This window comes from Oryctolagus cuniculus, chromosome 2, assembly GCF_964237555.1.
Source record: "Oryctolagus cuniculus chromosome 2, mOryCun1.1, whole genome shotgun sequence".
In the NCBI taxonomy this organism is placed as follows: Eukaryota; Metazoa; Chordata; class Mammalia; order Lagomorpha; family Leporidae; genus Oryctolagus; species Oryctolagus cuniculus.
This window is the reverse complement of record NC_091433.1, coordinates 151,833,877-151,855,844: the sequence shown is the minus strand read 5'-3', so window position 1 is coordinate 151,855,844 and position 21,968 is coordinate 151,833,877. Positions and strand designations below refer to the sequence as shown.

At 35.0% G+C, this 21,968-nt stretch overlaps 1 protein-coding gene across 44 annotated transcripts in view; it reads right to left on the bottom strand.

Annotated features, from left to right (window-relative positions):
* The window catches only part of NRXN1 (neurexin 1), a 1,231,187-nt gene that overhangs the window by 1,094,677 nt on the left and 114,542 nt on the right, over positions 1-21,968 (bottom strand). For 15 of the 44 annotated variants that reach the window (XM_070069132.1, XM_070069131.1, XM_070069134.1 and 12 more), the window contains exons 3-5: positions 13,861-13,878; positions 10,727-10,756; positions 9,945-9,956 (exon numbers count right to left, since the gene is read on the bottom strand). The exons of 11 other annotated variants lie outside the window; for them this stretch is intronic. In XM_070069132.1, coding sequence (XP_069925233.1) covers positions 9,945-9,956; positions 10,727-10,756; positions 13,861-13,878 — 60 coding nt within the window. The remainder of the gene's footprint in view (positions 1-9,944; positions 9,957-10,726; positions 10,757-13,860; positions 13,879-21,968) is intronic. 18 more of the 44 variants (XM_070069135.1, XM_070069142.1, XM_070069143.1 and 15 more) reach the window with 5 other exon arrangements.

Here is a 21,968-nt window from a genome sequence, read left to right as displayed (position 1 = left end):
GCAGCCAAGCTGAGAACTACTGGGTCAGAACAATGCAATCGGCCAAGTGTTTGAGTGACAGTTCAGATGTTCTAACAGGGAAAGGAGCTACATTAGTTTATGTGGTCAAAGAGCTGTCATCCTCCAGTTAGGTAATAAAACACTTGAGGTAGTTCAATCAAAAAAAAAAAAAAAAAAGGGACTGTGACAGATAAGTCATAGACACCACCCCTATAGAGAAAAGGACAAATATCAAACCAATAGTCCCAGCAGTCATCAGATCAGGTGTCGGCTTTCTTTGGGACCAATCAGCTTCCTTCTTCTTCTATCACATTGAATGACTCCTAATTACAGTCAGTCCTTTTGAAAAGAATGCCACTAGTCACAGGAAGTACAAATGTGCCAGTACAAATCCAAGCACACGGCTGGGAAAGGAAATCAAAACACATGCCCTGCTGACTATCACTCAGATAATTCATTGTTTTATTGAAACAAATATGTACTTGAACCATAGTCATAAGAAGCTATCAAATAATTGTTTCAGATCAGCATACCACCAGGAGTATTTGTTCACTCAGCTTGGCAAAGCAGTTCTACTAGCAATTTATGAACACCTATGGTTAGCATGGAAACTAGGATTTCCCTGTGAACTGGATTAGCAAATAGACAATTTAGGGACTTCTACCCCTCAAGCAATATTTTAATGTAAATTTAATTGTCTCCTTAAATGGTTTAATTTTCTCCAAATGTCTACAGACTTTGTAACATCAAGAACAAAAAACAAAATAGAAAGCTAGGTCAGCTAACTAGGTAACTCAGGCTAAAAGATAACATATTATTTTGAAATCCCATAACATATAATTTTCTGAATTATCTTATTCATTGTCTCAGAAGTATAATTTATAGTCTATAATGGGGTTATGTAATAAAAGAAAATTACTTATGTATATATTTGAAAGGTAAGTGAGAGAAACGCACACACAAATGCAAAAACTCAGAGAGAAAGATCTTTCATCTGTAGTTCACTCCACAAATGGCCAACCCAACAAGGTCTGGGCCACACTGAGGCCAACATCCAAGAACTTCAACCAGATCTCCCACATACAGCAGAGATCCAAATACGTGGACTATCCTCTGCTGCATTCCCAGCTGCATTAACAGGGTGTTTGATCAGAAGCACAGTGGCCAGGACTCAAACTGGTATGGGATTCTGGCATTGTAAACAATGACTTAAATCACTGTGCCACACAAAATGGGAAAAAGATATTTTTGAATGAAAGAAAATATTATCAGTTCACAGATCTGGTAACAACCCTGCACTTCGATGGAAGTAAATACTGATAACTATTGGATATTATTTTAGCTGCTTCTATTCTGAATAAATTGTCATGTGGTCATAGGTACATAGCAATTCATAGGCCAACAAGCCACACAGGAAAGAGACCTGCATTTGGTTTAGCAAGTATTTTGTACAAGAAGGTTTAAGTTAAATGTGTAAAGGCATGTCCTGAAAAATGGTAACTGCTGTTATAGATCTGGTTATGTTTATTAATGTCAAAAATCTTGGGGCCAGCATCTTGGTACAGTGAGTTAATCCATTCAAAGCCTAGGGTGCTGGAATACTCTATGGGTACTCATTTGAGTTCAGCTGCTCCACTTTTTACCGAGCTCCATTCTAATGCATCTGGAAAAGCAGAAGATGACTCAAATGCTTGGGCCCCTTCCACCCACGTAGGAGACCCTGATGTAGTTAAAGGTTCCTGAATACAGTGTGGCCCAGCCTCAAACATTTCGGCCATTTGAGGAGTGATATTCTCTCTCTCTCTCTCACTCTCTCTCTCTCTCTTTCTCCCCCTCCCTCCCTCCCTCCATTTCTCTTTCTCTCTCTCTCTCTCCCCCTCACCCTCTCCCTCTCCCTGTAACCCTGACTTTCAAATAAATAAAAGCAAAAAAGAGCCTTGAAAACATCCATTTCAAAAAGATGTGGCTTGATACCCTGTGTAACAGCCCCACTCCAAGTAGGAGTTCCCTCGTGATTTCAGTAGTAATGACCACAATTAAGTAAAACCTGTTTCTCCTCCAAAAGGATAGGTGATAAGCACATTCATTTTTAGTGGAAATATGTCCTCAGACACTGAAGTTTTGTTGCTGATCTTTAAATTGGAGGTTTCCTATTGTTACTTATTATTATTATTTTTTGTGTTTTTTTGTTTTGTTTTTTTTTTTTTTTTACAGAGCAGGTTACATGGTTTAGAACAGCGGGCTGCAGTTGTGGACTCCTTGAGAAATCATCTAATTGAACACACAATCATCAATCTTCAGTCTAGGAAAAAGTAAAAACAAAAACAAAAAACCTTGCATATATACAGCTATCTGAAGACACTAGAAGAATGAACCTATTCCTCTTAGAAGCAAAAGACAAACTACATGATCAGAAACTCTGAGATCTACTTCATTCTTTCAAAGTCTCCCTCCATCCCATGTTGCTGAATCCTTCCCTGAAAACGTCACCATGATTCATGCTATTTAGGGGGCCAAGCCTCCAAGAAGCAGCTTCTTCCTGTTACTTAGATACAGAAACACAAAAGGATGAATTATTATTCCTTCCTAAGAAATTTTCCTTTAAAACTGATTATTATAGAAATTTTAAAGGAACCCTTGAGTTTCAGAGGTTGTAGCAGTGGTTTCCAACACCCTTCCAAAAATCCTTGAAGGCCTCCTGGATTGTACAGGCAAAGAGGCAGATTAAAAAGCTCAAGTCTGAGGCATCCTTGCCCTAGGTTCAATAAGAATACTTTTGTCTTTATTGATTTTGTTTCTCCTTCACAGGACATTTTACCTTAGAGCAAGGAAGAATTTGAAAATTAGTGTGCTACGAGAAAGCAAAATTAATTTCTAAAATAAAATCCAAAGGGATATTTATAAATTTCATTAGTCAATTCATCATTAAACAAGTATTTAATGAGTATCTACTTGTGCCAGCCACTGTTCTAGGGGCTACTGATATACATCAGGGCAGGACAGAAATTTCTGCTCTCACATAATTTATATTCTGGTAGGAAGATAGGCCATAAATAGTAAACAAATTAAAGAGAAAACTTAAAATTATGTTAAAAGCTAATAGGTATGGAGGAGAATCAAGATCAAAGTATCAGAGTTCAAGAGAGGGTCACATTGCAATATTAAGGTGGTCAGCATAAGTCTCACTGAGAAGCAACGAGAGCCAGCACTGTGCGTAGAGGACTGAAGACTTCGCCTGCAGCAATGGCATCCCATGTGGGCGCTGGTCCTAATCCCAACTGCTCCTCTTCAAATCCAGCTCTCTACTATGGTCTGGGAAAGTAGTAGAAGATGGCCCAAATACTTGGGCACCTGCATCTGCATGGGAGACCTGGAAGAAGCTCCTGGCTCCCAATGCGCCCAGCTCTGGCTATTGTGGTCATTTGGGGCGTGAACCAGCAGATGGAAGGCCTCTGTGCCTCACCTGCTCTGTCTGTATGTAAATCTACCTCTCAATAAATAAATAAAATCTTTGGGGAAAAAAAGTAATAACCAGCAAAATCTTGAAGGATTTGAGGGTATAGACAATTATTTAAGCATCTCAAGAAATTATATATCATTATTCCAGCACAGATATCTGGAAAATAAATTAACTTTTCCTTGAAAATTTGGTCAAGTCTCTAGGTGGTTAGTCCAAATCAAAGGTCTGCATTTGAGTTCCTTAGTGAGGCAAATCATTAATTCACAAAATGAAGTTTTCTCTTCTAGGCCCTTCTATTCCATAAGAAACTGTTATCTCCCTGCCCCCTTCAACCTACTAATTTGCATCTTAAAAGTATGACTTTGCCTAGGAATGCTGAAAAAACTCCAGCAGAATACATATTACTCATTTTTACATTCATTTAATCCAAATGTACATGGTATCATTTTTATTGTCACCATTAATGAATACTTTCTTCTAAGCACTTTTGCAATGTGCCATGTAACATTCCTCCCAATCATGGAATATTTTTATTAGCCCATGAAACAGATCATAAAACTTAGATATATGTGGTACAATTATTTGTCCAATATAAATAAAGATCAAAATAGGATCTAAACATAGGTCTTAGGATTTCATGACTCATATCCACCACACTGTACTGCTCCCCAGTTATGAGATAGAATTATACTTCCCCAAATGGATGCCTTGAAAATGGGTAGGATTGACACCCCAGGCAACATCTGATGATGGGTTTCCTTCACATTACCTCTACTTTACTTTGGAATAAGATGAAATCCTGTTTCACAATTATTGTTGTGTAATTAAAGAAGAATCTGAAGTCTCCTTAAGGTTGATTATTCTATATCAGCTATTTCAGTTCAATTCTTCACAAGATTTTGCCTGTCATAATAAACTGTGTCTTATATTACTCCTTTTAATTGAAAGAGTGTCAACGTTTTCAGATGATCTCTAATGTTCTTCTGTGCTTCAACATTTTAATTCTAATTAAAGATTCAAATATATTCAATAGTCTTTGAGTTAGGCACTTTAGAGAATTACATTGTTCTTTAAATCCACTGCCCGCTCAATTCTCAATAGCTAAGACCTGGAATCAGCCTAAATGCCCATCAACAGTAGACTGGATAAAGAAATTATGGGATATATACTCTATAGAATACTATACAGCAGTCAAAAACAATGAAATCCGGTCATTTGCAACAAAATGGAGGAATGGAAAACATGCTGAGTGAAATAAGCCAGTCCCAAAAGGACAAGTATCATATGTTCTCCCTGATCGGTGACAACTAACCGAGCACCAAAAAGGAAACTAGTTGAAGTGAAATGGACACTATGAGAAACAGTGACTTGACCAGCCCTATACTTTGGAAATTTATATTTATTAAATAAAAGTTTAAAAAAATAAAAATTAAAAAAAACATAAAAAACAGCATATTTGAAACAATATAAACTTATTTATAAAAGCATATAAAAGGAGCAAATGTAGAGATGACCCATAAAATAAATAATTTTTCTACCAACAAAAAAAATAAATCCACTGCCCAATACCATTTCAGAAAGAGCCTCCAATCAGCCTGATAATGTCGATCTTGATTTTAAAAGTCTAGGTTAGCAAAAATGAATTTTTTTTGGACAGGCAGAGTTAGACAGTGAGAGAGAGAGACAGAGAGAAAGGTCTTCCTTCCGTTGGTTCACCCTCCCCCCCAAATGGTCGCTACGGTCGTGCGTTGCAGCCGGCACGCTGTGCTGATCTGAAGCCAGGAGCCAGGTGCTTCCTCCTGGTCTCCCATGGGGTGCAGGGCCCAAGCACTTGGGCCATCCTCCACTGCCTTCCCGGGCCACAGCAGATAGCTGGACTGGAAGAGGAGCAACCGGAACAGAATCCAGCATCCCAACTAGGACTAGAACCCGGGGTGCCGGTGCCGCAGGTGGAGGATTAGCCAAGTGAGCCGCGGCGCCGGCCAGCAAAAATGCATTTTTAAATATATAAGATAAAGTCATTATTTTGGAGAAGTGACCACCCTTTTCAAATTCATTATGTCATAATTTAAATGCTTTTTATTTGCTATATATTTCAGGAAAGAATCTGTTCATATTTATAGCATGTGAGTCTTGAAACTATTATACCAGAAAGTTCTTTCTGTGTTCTTCTGAGGATAAGTTAATCTACTGCAAAGTTAATGAAATTCTAGTTTAGTTGATCAGTTTTTCTATGTCATTATTGTTTAGAAAATGTAGGAAAACATAGGAAACTTCATAAAACCATGATTACAACGATATCAATGAGCTGGACTTTTTATTAATAATTACTATAATAATATAATTATATAAAATATATACTCGTGAAGTTACTTTGTTGATTATACTCAGAACTGATGGCTATGTAGGTTAATGATGAACTTAAGAATAAATACTAAATTCTACAGAGTACCATAGCCTCCTATGTATATCATATGGATGAAGCAGATGTTTTCTAAGGTGGAATTTTTGTCTTTCATTCCAAGATTGGTAGCTATGAATTAGAAACATCCAGTACTACAACACTAGGTGTAAAATGGGCAGACAACTGAAAACAAATTATCTCTTAAGTAGTTCACAAACATACCAGTCATTTCAATGCAGTAGTTCTGTTAATATTCAAAAGCTCTTCTGAATATGTGTATTAAATCATATTTTCTCATCCCTGTAACAGGGAATTATGTTTAAAAACTTGAAAAACACTTGAACATAAAAATATATTAACTTTATTTCCTTACAGACTCATTGCTCTGCATGAGTTAAGGCATACGAAAGTGATACTGGAAACATACTTTGCTAGAAAGAAATACTGCAGTTTTGGGAAAGGATATGAATAACAGAAGGCAAAAGAAAGTCTAGGTACATAGTCTAGATAATATTTTACTACAAAAACTTAGGGTTGTTTAAATAATTCTTCTGTGATTACTCCTTACTTTGTCTGCTCCAACTCTCCATGTCCTCCTGTGCAAAGACCTCTTCCAGGGTGGACCCCCAATACACATACTCAGTTCATGAGAATGGAAAATTCAAATTATAGTACGAAAAATGTCCTGAAAATACAATAATTAAAAATAAAGACAAGCTTCTTGTAATCAGGAAGCTCACACTTTGCTAGGAAAAGTTGACATTAAATATAATCACTAATGTAAATACATAACTACAATTGTAATGACTATTGAGAAGGAAAAGTACAGGCCTTCAACCAAAGAACCATTATTTAACTTAGTGTCAACCAATACTCCTGAGCTATTAACCAGCTATTATGGCTGGATTTACATGTACAGCTTACATTTACTTTTTCTGATTTATTTAGCCATTTTTCCTCTACTACCATTAGAATAAAACACAAATGATCAGTTAAATATTAGAATGCAGTGACCAGTTGGAATACATAGAAAGAAAAGACACACATGCACACACAATAAATTCTCAAATATACAAACCTAAGCTTAGATAGAAAGGAGAATAAAATTAGAATTACAAATGATCCTGACAATAATATCATCAACACATTTCAAGTCAAAAATAATGGAAACAAAGTTTCATAAAGACTATTTGAATTCATCCACCAAGAGCCTGCGGAAGTAAGGTTGCCTCTGGATAAAATCTGTCTTTAGCTGTACCCAAAAAAGCTGTAACTCATTAAAACAAAGTTTACTCCTAAATATATTCAGTGAAAGGTTATATATTCTTGCTTTGAAAACATAAATCCAAGTGACTGACTCCAAAATCTGAAAGAGAATGACCACCTGGAAACACTAGACACTACTGCCTACAGAAAGAGTGAGACAACTTGTTACAGAACAGCGATCTTTAACATGTTTCCAGCTGAAATAGCCGTTTGTGTCATGAACAAATGATGAGGAATTCTGTGGTTACCCAACTAGGAAATGATGTATGGAAGGATCTATATAGACTCTATAAGGACACATCACAAGGTGACACCAGTGCTTACCTCTGGAGAAAGAACCAAAGAAGAGGAAAGTTATCAAAAGGAATGTTCTTAAATGAGTTACTTATTTTTAATGAAATGTACTTGGCTACCACTAGGCACTTAAACATTTAGAGAATACTAAGAATTCGTACAAAAGGAATCAGGATAATAATGATGATGTCCTTAAATCTAGTTTCACTTCTGGATTCACAAAGACATTAGTCCACAAAGGCTCATTCCAGAGAGCTTGAATTCATGAAAAGTGGCATCAAAAGAAATGCTCCAGCATTTTAGTATGATGCAAAGATTTGGGAAAGATGAGTTGACAACACAAATCAGTTATTTTGCATTGGCCATGTTTAACAATTATTTCCTTTTGCTTAAGTAGTGTTTCGGTTCATACAGTAAGATACAATGTAGAGTTTCTAGATTTTTTTTTTTTCTCGAACGGGTGACACACAGCAGATATTTTCCTATGGGAGACTGATTTATTAATCACTTACATTTTCTGCATTTTTAGAATATTTTGTAGCACTCTCACAGTACTGTCACTGTCATTTACGCCAACCTGCCCACATCTTTTTGTTACCTAAACTCTCATTGAACGTGGATGCCAAGTCATATCATTATTGTATTTTTGTTATAGAATGTGTATCTATTGAGTTAATTTACAATTAAAGAAGAATTACAAATCACATTTCTCACTTCTATATATCTAGGTAACCAACATGTGATGATGACTATTTGTATTTGCAAGATATTCAAGTCCATCATAAAATATTCTTTCCTTATTTTCTGTCAAAAACCATCCTTGTCCCATTAACAGAATTATAATGTAATGGAAAAAATAAATTTCTGTATTCTTTAGCTTTATATTGATTAGGGTACAAAAGTTGATGAAAATTGGCACAGTCAAAACATGATATTTAACATACATGCCAACAGAAAACATTTGAAACTTAACATGGCAATATTGAATTAAGTGACACTTAACATTAATTATACTAAAGTAAATGTCAGCTGAGTATAAACATGCTCTATTCCATATATAAAATTATACGGCAGTATCATTAGTAAATTATTTTAAGAATTACTTTTTCACAAAACAATATATGTGTATAATTTTTTGTGAATATACACATACTAATATAAATGTATATAAATGTATACATGTACATACACAAGCACATATACATATACTTTACTCAGCCAGCAAAATAAAATGTATAATATTCTCTATGCTATCCTGAGTCCTATACCATGGTGGAAATTGCCCAATAAAGAGGGAACAGTCAACAAAAATTTGGCCTCAAGTAAAAACATAAAAAAAAAAGAAACTCCAAATGGTACAAAATTTTTTGTTTAAAAGATTGGATATATTCATTTGCAGAGTTGCTACAAGTGTAAAATGAGATTAAATTATACTATTGGAAATGGTTGAAGAGAACCAAACCTGCAATAACACTTGTTACTGGATCAAAATATCCTAAGAGCATTTTTCTCTAAAGCCCTATTTTCTATATTTAACACTTTGCTTGGCTCATGTTCAGGTGTTTCTTCAAGTAGAAATGTTACACTACTAGAGGATACAAATGCAAAGGTATGTAACTGGGATCTTTGGTATCAATTCACTGTATTAACATTCTGAGCACAAGAAAGATGCCTAGAATTCAAGGATAAGACACATATCTGCATTTAAAATACTAATGATAATTTAAATATATATACACATAATGACATATATTCCAATAAACATTTAAAAATGATTAATTTAAAGACTATTCTATATATTTCCCATAGTCGTATACCAGATACTTTCTTTTAATGACAACACAAAACACAATGTAGATGGTTGAAAATAGTGAATCAAACATGCTTCTGGGTTTTGTACCAACACCATCAAAGAGTACACATGCCTAACTTACCAAGTGATGCAGGAATATATAGCTGGTTGATAATGTTCTTAAGACAAAGTCAGAATGCATAAAAAAAACCAGGCTGTTTTGCTCTTCTGTTTGCCTCCTTCATGATATTGCTTTTTTAGGCTACCATGGAGTTAATGTATAGAAATAAGACATCTAGCAAGCCACAAGATGATGAGCCCACAATAGTAACATTTCAGTGTTGTACATGCTTAATTGATTTACATTTCAATAAGGAATGGCTGGGGCAGGTATGCTCCCAAGGTGAATGTTCAGGGTGATGTATTTATGGTTAGTACACTCACCACTTAACTACCATTAAATGAAATGGCAAAAATTGATACCAAATCCTGTAGCTTATTTCTAAAAATACTAACTATATAAGTACACGATGTGGGAAAAAAAGTGAAAGGACGTAACATAAAAAATGTGATGGATTTTTCTTACCTTAAATTCATAAAATGTTCATTAACAGATACCTACCTCCAGTGCCCATTCCCAATGCCAAAAGGTCTACATATATTTGCATAACTTAGATATACTGTAATTCATACAGCTGATATTAAGAAGAAATAAAATAATGCAATACCTTTACTTTTACCTATGCATTTGTTGGAATGGATCCATGAAGAAAAGGTTTCCAGACAAAGAGAATAAAGAGGAGAAAAACAACAATAAGAATTATGACCATATGCAAATGCACTAATATCTGAAGATTAAACACAACAAGAAAGTATAAATAAGATTTTGAAGACAAATGTGGATGCAATCAGTAAATTTTGGAGAATTCTGTCTTATTTAAGGCAGGTACATGCAAGAAATTGGGAATCCCATGCTCATTTTAAGATTTCACAAAAGGGGAATACACAGTGACGGTAGGTAGAGAAAGTATTGATTTCAAGGAACACTATACTCAGCATTCTAGAAGCCAGAAGCCAAATTTGTCAACACGTTCCCAAACTGCCATGCATGAATGAAAAATGAACTGTTTTTAGGACAGTTGGTAAACAGTATCTCCTTTTAGATATTAACTTCTGCTAGTTTTCAGTTTTTCTTTAGTATAACCAGCCTTAACTGCATATTCGATACATGTATGGAACTTTTCAATCACACTTTCATATGTCTCATTTATTTGCAGGTACTATAGTGCAAGAAATGAAGGAAAATAAAAGTCACAGGAGCAAACCAAAATCAAATAAACAACTAAAGGGGAAGACACATGAGAAAAAAAAAAAAAAAAGGTGAGCACGTTATGTATTTAAGCAGCCAGATGCTTGCAAGCATTTGCCCATACTTGGTAGTGATGGTTTGAAAGCAGCTACAGAACAAGAAAACACTGAAAGCAGAGTGGAAAAGGAACAGAGCCCATACCTTGGTCGCCCATCATCAGGTGCGCCAGACCTTGAAGGGAAACAAGAGCACAGTCAGCAATAAACAAGGGAGCATGGGAAGGCAGGGTTGTCACGGTGACAAAAATGTTCAGTGACAGACATATTGTTTCCTGTGAGACATGTCTGTATCACAGAGGCAAATCAAAAGCATTCTTTCAACCCCTGGTTGGAATGCTTTGGGGCAAAGAGCTATGGAACTGCAATTTAAATACTGGCATGTGCTGCACTGTGTATTTCTTCTGTGTATCAGTTGGAACAATCAAGAGCATAGAGCACAGTTTAAAATCCAACTAGTCCCTTACATTTTACATCTGCCCTTCATGCCCTTGGAGGACACTGTTGAACACTGCCCCGACAGTGCTTGTCATTTTTCAGTGATAAGATTGCATTTTTAAAAACCCAAAGGAATACCTGGAACATGGGCTGGGTCTGATCTTTTTCCCCTCATCAAAAAATGAGCAGTTTCATAATTAAATGAAAAAAAAATCCTTAGTCACACTGAAATGATAATGTAGAAATGTCTTCTCAATCTGATAAATGTAGCAATCAACTAGGCTTGTTCAAATACAAAAGAGATCACTATACATGCAGTTGTAAAATTAAAATTTATTACAGAATAATGCTTATAAGAAACAATGGATGAGCTTCAATTAGGCTCAAATAATTTTACATGAAGAAAATCTATTTAGAATTTTATTTAAATATTACTGAAATGCTGGACTATAACTTAAGCTAACTAAGTAAATTTAAGATTAGTATGTTTTCAATCTATGTATATTTTGGGAATTTGGGGAAATGTCAGAGTAATATAATATATCTATCAATTTAAATAAATTTATCTTTAATTCCCAGTATCATTTCAAATATATTTGAGATTTTATTTCTGCTATTTAACATTATGTATTAATTGCATCAGTATTGAAATAGTCTGTGTTTACTCAAAATTTTAGGGGTTCTCAAATATCCCTTCACGACAGAGAAATACAAATCAACATATAACCACAAAATAATATAAAATTATTTCACATAGTAATTTCCTATCTCTGTATTAGAGACTCTCTTTGTATTTTTCTGAGTTACTTTAGCAAAAAAATCCACATAGACAGATTAAAAATTCATGATCTGTTATTGATTCATGATGCTTTATATGCTTAGGAAGAGTGGCTTACTTGTCTAGTTTAAATAATTTTCTCAGTTAATTTCAACTTCAAATCTACAGTACATATTTCATAGCAACAATTAGAAACTTTTTGGTGTACTATATCAGGGAATTATCTCTAAGATGGTGATTTTGTAAGTTTTTTTAGAAAATATATTTAAGAATATTTAGAAATATGCTTCTCATGATTTGATACTATCTTCATAAAGATGGTAATAAACACTTTAAAATATATTTATTTTCCTTCTGTTAGACATCTTTACCTCTACAGAAGTATAACCACCTTGCTAAAGTCATATTATAAAGAAGGATGCTAAATGTATGATGGAATAAATTTTACTATAGTTTATGGGCCTACACTGTGGAAATCTTATTACAATTTTGCATGGGATGAGTGGGTGTACAAGAGGTATTCATGCTAATTTAGCTGATCTTCAAGTCTCTTGGAATGCAACTGCATTTACAAAGAAACAAAAGTCATGGAACATTTTACAGGATGATTAAGGAAATGCAAAAGAAGTTAAAAAATACTTTAAAAAATAACTTCCAAACTCAATTAACATACACAATATAAATGAGACTCATCTTGAAGGCTATAAGGCCTACAGGGTAATATCATCTTTATCATGTAAACACATGCAACTCAAATTACAGCACAGAAAAATGGAAGCCCTATACAGAGCCAATACTGGGAGAAAAAGAAAATAGTAACTTCTTATTTCTTTTGAAGTTTTAATCCACTTTCCTTAATGGAATAGAGATGATCAGCAGCCAAGCAATTGTAATAGTGTTTATGAAAGAATCACAAAGATGAACCCTGCTACTGATCAACCTTATATTACCATAAAGAGGTTTTTCTTCTTTGTTTTTTGTTTGTTTGTTTGTTTTTTGAGACATGAAGCCTTTATAACCTACTGGCTTATTATCTGTAACCTTGGGTGAGGAGCCGTTTTGTAAGAAATCCTTCATTCCCTAGGATGTGCACATTTTTGCAGAATCACTATATTTCAAAATGTGGCAGCAAAATAAAATATGCTAAATGCTGTCTTCTGACATATAAATGTAGTTAAAAGTTAGTAAATTATTCATAAAGGACTGTTATTGCCTTGGTTATATAAGTTGAAACAGCATATGTAAGTTGACAAACATCTTCTCTTTTATAATTCTTTTGCTGTACCTACTTCTCTCTGCATATTTGTCCTGTAAAGATTTGGTTGGCAGCACAATGACTAATATATTTAACTTCTTTATAAATAAGAATGTTGAAATACATTTGGGTTTGTTAGAGTCATAAGAATATGTATAACTTTCTCAAAGTTCCTTGATAAAGATACTTTTAGAAAAGCTTAACTAAAATATTGTAGTTTCATGTAACAGACACAGAATATTACATAAATACTTACCAGTAACCACGTCGAGTGCTGTATGCTTTCATTTCCACTGGCCAAGGCTGCCTTATTTTCTAATCTAAATTCATGCCTTTTATAGTCTGTATTTTATTCTGTGCTGTTTTTATAAACCAGATCATTTGAAACAAACCAATGGGCTTGAAAGGATACAATGCTAAACATTTCCAGCAGAAAAGAAGAAATCACTTTGATCAAGAAAAAATGGGAAAGGATCATGCACTGTGTTCTGAAGCTGCAAAGAAATGCTTTCTCTTTGAAAATTAAAAAAAGCACTATTGTATCAGTTTTCCATACAGAACACTGCAGTAAGTAAAGTTTATATGGGTTGTTGAAATCCATAGAAGTTTAGATTTAAGATTGAATGAATTTATATCCTTGAAACTTTTAGTGTTGACAGTATGTGTTCTCTATGAAAAGTGATACACAATCCAAAAATTGAGTGTTCAGAATGAAGTTCAACTTACCGTTTAAATTTGAGAGGTACTCTATGAATACTAACAAATAAAAGGCAAATGAGAGTAAGAAAATAAGGTTGAAAGCACCCACCTTCCACATTGTTGTCTTCTGAAAGCACATGACAAGGAGGGAGAGAAAAGGAAAAACATTCATTAAGCAGCATGCAGACTGGACCTTGCCTTTGCATGTCTTCCTCATGCAAGGCACCAAACACATCATGCACGTGCTCCATCACCATCATTCAAAGGGGAAACAAAATCACAGGGGAGTAGGTTTCCTCCCATTGGCAGCATTTACAAGATGTGAGACAAAACGTCAGTAATACTGCCATATCCTAGTAAAAGGTTTCTAGAAGTCTATCGTTGCCCTTTGTAAAGCAAACACTATCATTATTACATGTTGCTGATGTGGTCTTTCTAGGCAATTATTCCTAAAAACATTTTTAAAAAATCCTAAAAGGTTCTATGTCTATATATTAAGTTGGTGTTGGATATAAGAAAGTCCATTAGAAATAGTTAGGAAATTTCACCTAAAGATTCTCCACTTGTTATGCATGCTTTTAGTATTTTTAAAAACTCATTTTCCCTAAAGAAACACAACATAATCTAGTGCAACTAAGGTCTACAATTAATTTGGCTCTGTATAGTACATTCACATTTATTCTAAATGATAGTTTATTATAATTTATCAAAATGCTAACTTTTAAAAGATGCTAAGTTGAAAAACTGATCATTGTAGGAAGACCCATTGGGAGGTTGTACATTAGGCAAAATTTATCATGATTGAATCACTTTTACTCCTATTTAGGATATGAATATGAATATGGTTATGATACTATCAATATTTAGCAAAATATCCTTTACATTGCACATATCTGTATAATATGTACATATTTTTGTATATATTTAATCATATTTCCATACATGTTTATGTATATACAAACAGACATAATAGCATATTTTGTATGTATTTCCTGCACATAACAAATTTAAGTGTATGGAGTCTATAAACTATTAATTAGTATTTACTGAACTATTCAAGAGCTATTTGAGGTTTAAGCTTGGCAGCAAGGTAAGAAATAGAATGGGAAGCTGTCTTAGGGGAGTTAAGGCAAGAGCAGGGTATCATTTCTGATCAAAAATTTTCCAATAGCAAACTATCTTCATGTTAACACTGATTTCATCTTCACATTTTATTTAACTGTAGTATATAGTGATAACTGTATGAAAAATATCTACAAAGTACAAAACAATAATAAGTGTAGAACCTTGAGAACAAATACATCTATAAATACAACATCTTATGAGATTCAACAAACACATTTTTAATGGAGATTGTGTTCAATGAATCATCAATTTGTTTAAAATATATTAGCTAGACACTGAAACAGCAATACAGGTACTTTTACTGATGTGGTGTCAGTATATAATAGAAAGGAGGGGATAAATGTTGGCAATAACATTTTTAAACATAATGATTAACAAAAAAGGATTCAGATATTTTATATGTGATATTCACTTCTAGCTTTACTTTGGTTTCCTATCTAACCAGTCAGGAAATAATTAATTTCTTACCTTTCAATGGTAACTTTGACATGATATGAACAAAAATATTAAAATTTTGTTTCACTGAAATATTTAAATTAATTATAATTGTGTTACACTTGAAATAACACAAAGGTAAAAGTATTTTAATGTTGAAGATACATTTTAGTTTGTATTAACTGTCCTTTGAAAATATATTTCCTATTTAAGATGCTATTTTTATCACAATTATTTAATATGTTCACCAAAATCATAAGGTAAGGGAATTTAGAGGAGTCAAGTGCCATGCCTGTCAATTACTTCAGCATTATTGAGTTTCTGTAAGCAAAAGTTGGCAAATATGATTGTGTGTAGCAAAGTCTCAGTTACGGGTTTTAGTAATGTGTTATATAAAAGCATATTGCAAAGAAAATAAAAAATAAACCAACAAAATAAAATAAGCTTATGCCTGATACCAGTTCTAAAAATGTGCTTAGCAGGGTATTAGGAAAGGAGCTTGTACTAATAAAATTAAGGTCACTGATTCAGACTCCTGAGAGTGAGTTCTCTTATCACTATTAACTAAAGTGTAAGCCTACACGTGGTGACATTGATCCTGCCCTGGCAACTAGCATTTTTCTGAATTCTCATACAAATGAGTACAAGAAGCTGGTGCCCCGGCTGGCTCACTTGGCTAATCCTCTGTCTGCGGCACCGGCACTCCGGGTTCTAGTCCCGGTTGGGGTGCAGGTTTCTGTCCCAGTTGCTCCTCTTCCAGTCCAGCTCTCTGCTGTGGCCCGGGAGTGCAGTGGAGGATGGCCCAGGAGCTTGGGCCCTGCACCTGCATGGGAAACCAGGAGGAAGCACCTGGCTCCTGGCTTCGGATAGGCACAGTGCGCTGGCTGTAGCAACCATTTGGGGGGTGAACCAATGGAAAAAGGGAGACCTTTCTCTCTGTCTCTATAACTGCCTGTCAAAAAAAAAAAAAAAATGAGTACAAGCTTAACTTACAGGACTTCTGCATGTAAACCCAAGTTGTGCCCAGTATGTGAAAGTCCTGAATTGACCAAGTTCAGAAAAATAAGCTAAAATAAGCTGTTTCAGAACATTAAAATTGTAAAAATCAGAGTACCAGATTTGAAAGAATGGTGATAAATTTACTCAGAAAATGAAGACCTAGAAGAAAAAAGGAGAAGAGGAGGGAGCAAAAGAGATAGAAGGGAGGAGGGGGAAAGGAGGAGAAGCTGCAGCAGAAGACAATGGGCTTGGAACAGACATTCCTTGATTTTCTTTTTATTTTCAGATATAATTATAGGGTAGAAAAACTCTTTTCTTATTTCATCCGTTTCTATCCATTCTGATATCCACTTGATGGCTTTACACTATTTAAAACCTTATTAACCTGAAGATAACCCCCACATTACTGCAGAAGTTGGACATGATTACAACTGGTGATAGCCCCCAGCATTCAACATTAGTCATTGGCTATATTTTTTTCTACTTTCTTCGATTTTGCTTCTAGACTTAAAGAATACTGAGTCATTAAAGAATCATTTTTCCTCCACATATCCACTTCTGTTTAGTATCTGCAGATTCTTAATGAAATGCTATTTTGTTTCGAGTTGCATCAAAGAGAAGTGTTGACTTTTGGCACACCACAACCTACACGTAGGACAGAAATTTTTGGTTTAGCATAATGTAGAAAGCAGTACATCTGGCCTTACTTGTGGACACTGTCAAGTTAGGGAAAATCTCTTCATTTGCAGAAAACCCTGACTTCTTAATTCTGCTGACCCAATTCTTGCCGAGTACATGAAATACTCAGCAGGTTTCTTAGTAATTAACTTTATGATGATCATGCCACTTACAGAAATAATACCCTTATTTTCTTTAGATTATAAAAATAATGAACACAAACTCAGGAAAATGCTACTTTGAACTTTATTTTGCTTTCATATAAACTATGTTTTCCTCACAAACATGGGAATTAGGTACCAGAAATTCAGTCATGTTATGAATGATGGCTGCACCAGGACAAGAAGGGAAGCAGCAGACTGTTAAATTGTATCTTTTTGAATTACTGCAAAACAGCATCTCCTCAAAATTCTTTCATTTGGTCTAAGGCCTCAAAGAATGCAAGGCCAGCAATTTAAGTTTATTGTGATGGTGTTCTCTGCACATATTCTTAATTACATGCTTGTAGGAAAAGAGAAAGGAAGAAAAAAAATATGATTGTATCAATATAAAGAAAATCAGAAACTTTATCATGACCAGAGAACAAATTAAAGGATAGAGCAAAACATCATAAATAACTTTTTTTTCTGTATAATCAGTGGTAAACAGTATGAAAGTCATCATCTAAATGCACAGTGACCAACTTGCATGTCACAGCTGACATATTACAAAAAGAAGCCGTCTACTACTGCTTGTCTTCCTTCTCCATATCTCCCTTCCTTCTCACCCATTTCACTGTGACTGGCTCCACTGTCTTCCTTGGCTCCACCTCCCCTATACCAGAATTTCAATGACTGACTTCTCACCCAGATCCAAACCTCCGTGATGGAGAACATGGCAGCAAAACCAGTGGGGACAGCAGCCAGTGTAAGGAGAAACAAAGGGTATGATTTGCTTCCTTTTCCACCCATTCAGCTTGTTAGCTTCTGTGTTTGCAGGTCTCAGCGCTCGCATGACCTCTCGAGACTTGACCACTAGCTTTGGGGGATTAGAGGCCAGCACAGCAGAGTCTGGTTCCCACGATGGGACAGGGTGGAGTTTTGTTTCACTATTTTTCTTGTAGCGTTAACAGTGACAGCCTTTAGAAATCTCAATAGTCTGGGAGTGCTTCTAGCACTGGGAAATGGAGGATTTATACAGCAAGCAGCCAGAGGAAGAGAAACACTGGCCAGAACCAAGATGGTGTTCCAACAGAAAAGAAGCATAAAGGCCTATTGTGGAGACTTAGGGAAGGAAAGAAACAGCCCTGGAAAGGATTTTGGCTAATTTCAAAAACAAATTTTTTTTCAACCTTCTACTTCATTTTCTTGTTGCAAATCCACCTAAATGATATTCCAAGGCAGTCCCATCCAGCCTGCTTGGAGTCTTAGCCCTAGTGCATGAGGGAAGCCAACTAGGGCAGCCACTTTGTTTCTTCCTCTTCCTTGCTCAAGAGTAAACAGAGAGGTAGCTCCAGAGCAACTACAACAGTAGAGCTGCTCCTGGCATCACATTTGGAACTCTAAAAACATTTCCCTAGGGATAATTTTGTTACAAAAACATTTGTGGTGTTTAGTTCAAAGTGTTCCATCTGTTAATGGCAATTATCAGAAAGGAAGAGAGACTAAGAAGGAGGGAAATGGGGTGAAGCACGGAAGGAAGGGGAGAAAGAAAGGAGGGAGGGAGGCAGACAGGCAGACCCCTGTTATGGCACATTGTCCAGGTATTTAAGCTGTTCAACCACTGTGATAAAATTAATTAGTCAATACATTATAATACACATTGACTACTTCCATAAACTATAATGAAAACTATTCAAAGTTTGGTTTCATGAGGGGCTATTGCAAGGCTTTTTGACCTTGTTAAGTGTTTATTGGAGATCACTTTCTACTGACCCTTGATAGTTAACATGAATTTGCATGCCATTGTTGGACTTAGGAAAGTTGTAGTTAACCAAGACTGTAATGAGCAGTCTATGGTATGGGTGCTGATGCCACTCAGTTTTATTTTTTATTGCTGGCTGAGCAACGAATGTCTCTTGGTACAGAAACTGACAGGTAACATTCAGTATAATGCTTACTCTGTGTTCTCCCACACAAGCTGCATCACCAATACACAACCCTGCACTGAAAACAGGGTCAGGTGAGCACTGCTCTTCTTCCCAAGAGACTGAAGTTAGTATATTTTAGAAAGCAGAGCTGGAAAGCTCTAGGACAGGAGACAGGAGAACAAATTTAAACCCACTCCTACGTACCTCCCCAACGTATCAAAACTTCCAGTGCTTATATGGATGTGCCAGGGCTCAGATATGAGTTTGTAAACAGTTGAACAGCTGAAATCCTCTGGCCTGTATGTTAGCAATTAAAGAGTACTCCACAGTATGCACAGAGTTCTCCATCATTAGGATAAAAAGAAGTGAACACCTGCTAAAGGAGAACTTCATTGAAAGAACAAACATCTAGTAGATGGAGAGATTTTCTTTTCCAAATCATTTTACTACAGGGGTTTTTAAAATAAAGACCTCTGACTTCATTTACCTATGCTTAGGTTTTTGAGCCAGCCCAAGACAAATCTATTTAATTTCTCTAAGAAAATGTAAAAGTATTTGGTGATAAAATTAAGAGGAATTTGCTTGAAAATATTACTATACTGTAGTATGAAAAGAAGTCCTAAATTTAGTAGTTAGCAAATTTTATAGATACTATATAAAAATAAAACTGTTAATATGCTAATATTGAGCTGTCAATTCTATATATATATATTTTCTAATTTTTTGACAGGCAGAGTGGACAGTGAGAGAGAGAGACAGAGAGAAAGGTCTTCCTTTTGCCGTTGGTTCACCCTCCAATGGCCGCCACGGCCGGCACGCTGCAGCCGGCGCACAGCACTGATCCGATGGCAGGAGCCAGGTACTTATCCTGGTCTCCCATGGGGTGCAGGGCCCAACCACTTGGGCCATCCTCCACTGCACTCCTGGGCCACAGCAGAGAGCTGGCCTGGAAAAGGGGCAACCGGGACAGAATCCGGCGCCCCGACCGGGACTAGAACCCGGTGTGCCGGCACCGCAAGGCGGAGGATTAGCCTAGTGAGCCGCGGCGCCAGCCTATTCTATATATTTTTACATTTCAAGAAAAAATGAACTTTTATTTCAAAATAAGAAATACTTTATATTCTTATCTTCAAATTGATAAGACTTCTGCACATGTTTGAAAAATGCAATGAATATTAAAAGGATTTTTCAGGGTTTGTTTTGAGCTTCAAAACCGTTTGCGTTTTTAATTTCATTCAATGTTCAAAACTCAAGATATTTACTTTTCTTGCTACTTATGGTGTATTTAACTTTAAAGTTTGAATAAGTTGATGAAATCATATTAAAGGGAATAAGCCTTTCTTTTTTTAACTAAATAAATTTATTAATCATATATTTAAAATTTCCCAAGGATCTCTCTGGGTTGATTAAAGTATTACTTTTAATGAATTAGATATTTAGTAATCTTTTCATTGTAGGCCATTTACACAGTAGGAAGAGAATTATTAAGAATTATTCTGATCCTCCAAAGAATGAAATCATTTAACCCAATAGCACTTGAGTTTGAAATGTATAAAATTACTGTTTCTGGATCAACTCTTTTCAAACAAAATAATTTTCATGTGGTTAAATCTATTAATTGTAAGTTGGTGGTTTTTCTAGAACCTGTGCTACTCTTTTAGTATATGTGCTGCCGAAGCGAGCACAAACCTGTGCTACTCTTTACATCATATCAACAATGCAGTAGTATCATGTTAAATCAAAATGCTATTGTATTCTTTATAATTAATCACTGTTAGTAAGACGATATAACCAGAGTGAATGTGATTTTTATAAAACATGATTATTATGGAGATCTCAATGAACTTGTTCCAAATATTCAAGAAAATTAAGGATTTTAAAAACAATATTACTTAAATAATCCATCTTGCCACTTTGAATGTCCTCTTGTAAACTGTTATTTAATCTTTATACTAGATCATCAGTTACCATAGTGTGGTTGAGTAAGTTGCCAAGATACCCAAATAAAAAGTAGAACATTTTCAGGAGGTGTAGAAAATACACTTTAAGGCTCCTTACTCAGGTTTCTAAAGATTTCAAAATCTGTTTTAAAGGAAAATGATATAAAAAGTTTGGACTCTATAAGGAAATGCTGTAGCATCTACTAAGACTGGATTGTGTTCCAGCAACTATTATTCAAGGATGTTGACTGGCATCACATTTTTGTTAAAGGAAAAAGAACAAATAAGTAAGGGGACTGAATGATTTCATCAATCCTTTTCCAAGGAGACAGAGATACTTCAGGGAATTTTTTTCTTATACTTTCAGGGATTTGTTGACTCTATTAAGCCGAAGAAAATTTTCTTTGTTAAGAAATAAAGATCTCACCATTCTTCCCTGTATTTTTAGAACGAATTATTTTTAAAGAAAAATAAAACAATTTACCAAATCTTTACTCTAAGTGAATATCAGATCCAAGATAGAGAACATGTATACCCACAGGCAATCTACCTACTACAAGTAAAGGAATTATTCTCTTAATTTCTTGCTGACTTTAAAATTTAAAAAGAAGTGTTAATTTCATTCACAGCCCAAAAAAAATTGCTTCCTTTTAAAGTATCTGAAACAAAGGCAGTTGAATTCAAACCAAATATTTTCATAAGTGAAGCAATACTATATATATGTTTCATATAGAGTATATTTATCCTTTCACTTATTGTAAAAATGTAAAATCTAGTAAAATATAACTTTTTAATCCCTGTATAGTAAATTTCTTTCCTGGGAGCTGAGCAGCAAAATCAGATCCCTTAAAATTTGATTCTATAGACAAGATGTAGGAAAACTTAAAATGCATTGTGCAAACTACAGTTTACTTTTTTAAATGTTTCCATTTAGACTAAGAGTAAACTTTGCTCATAGGCAGAACCAAATGT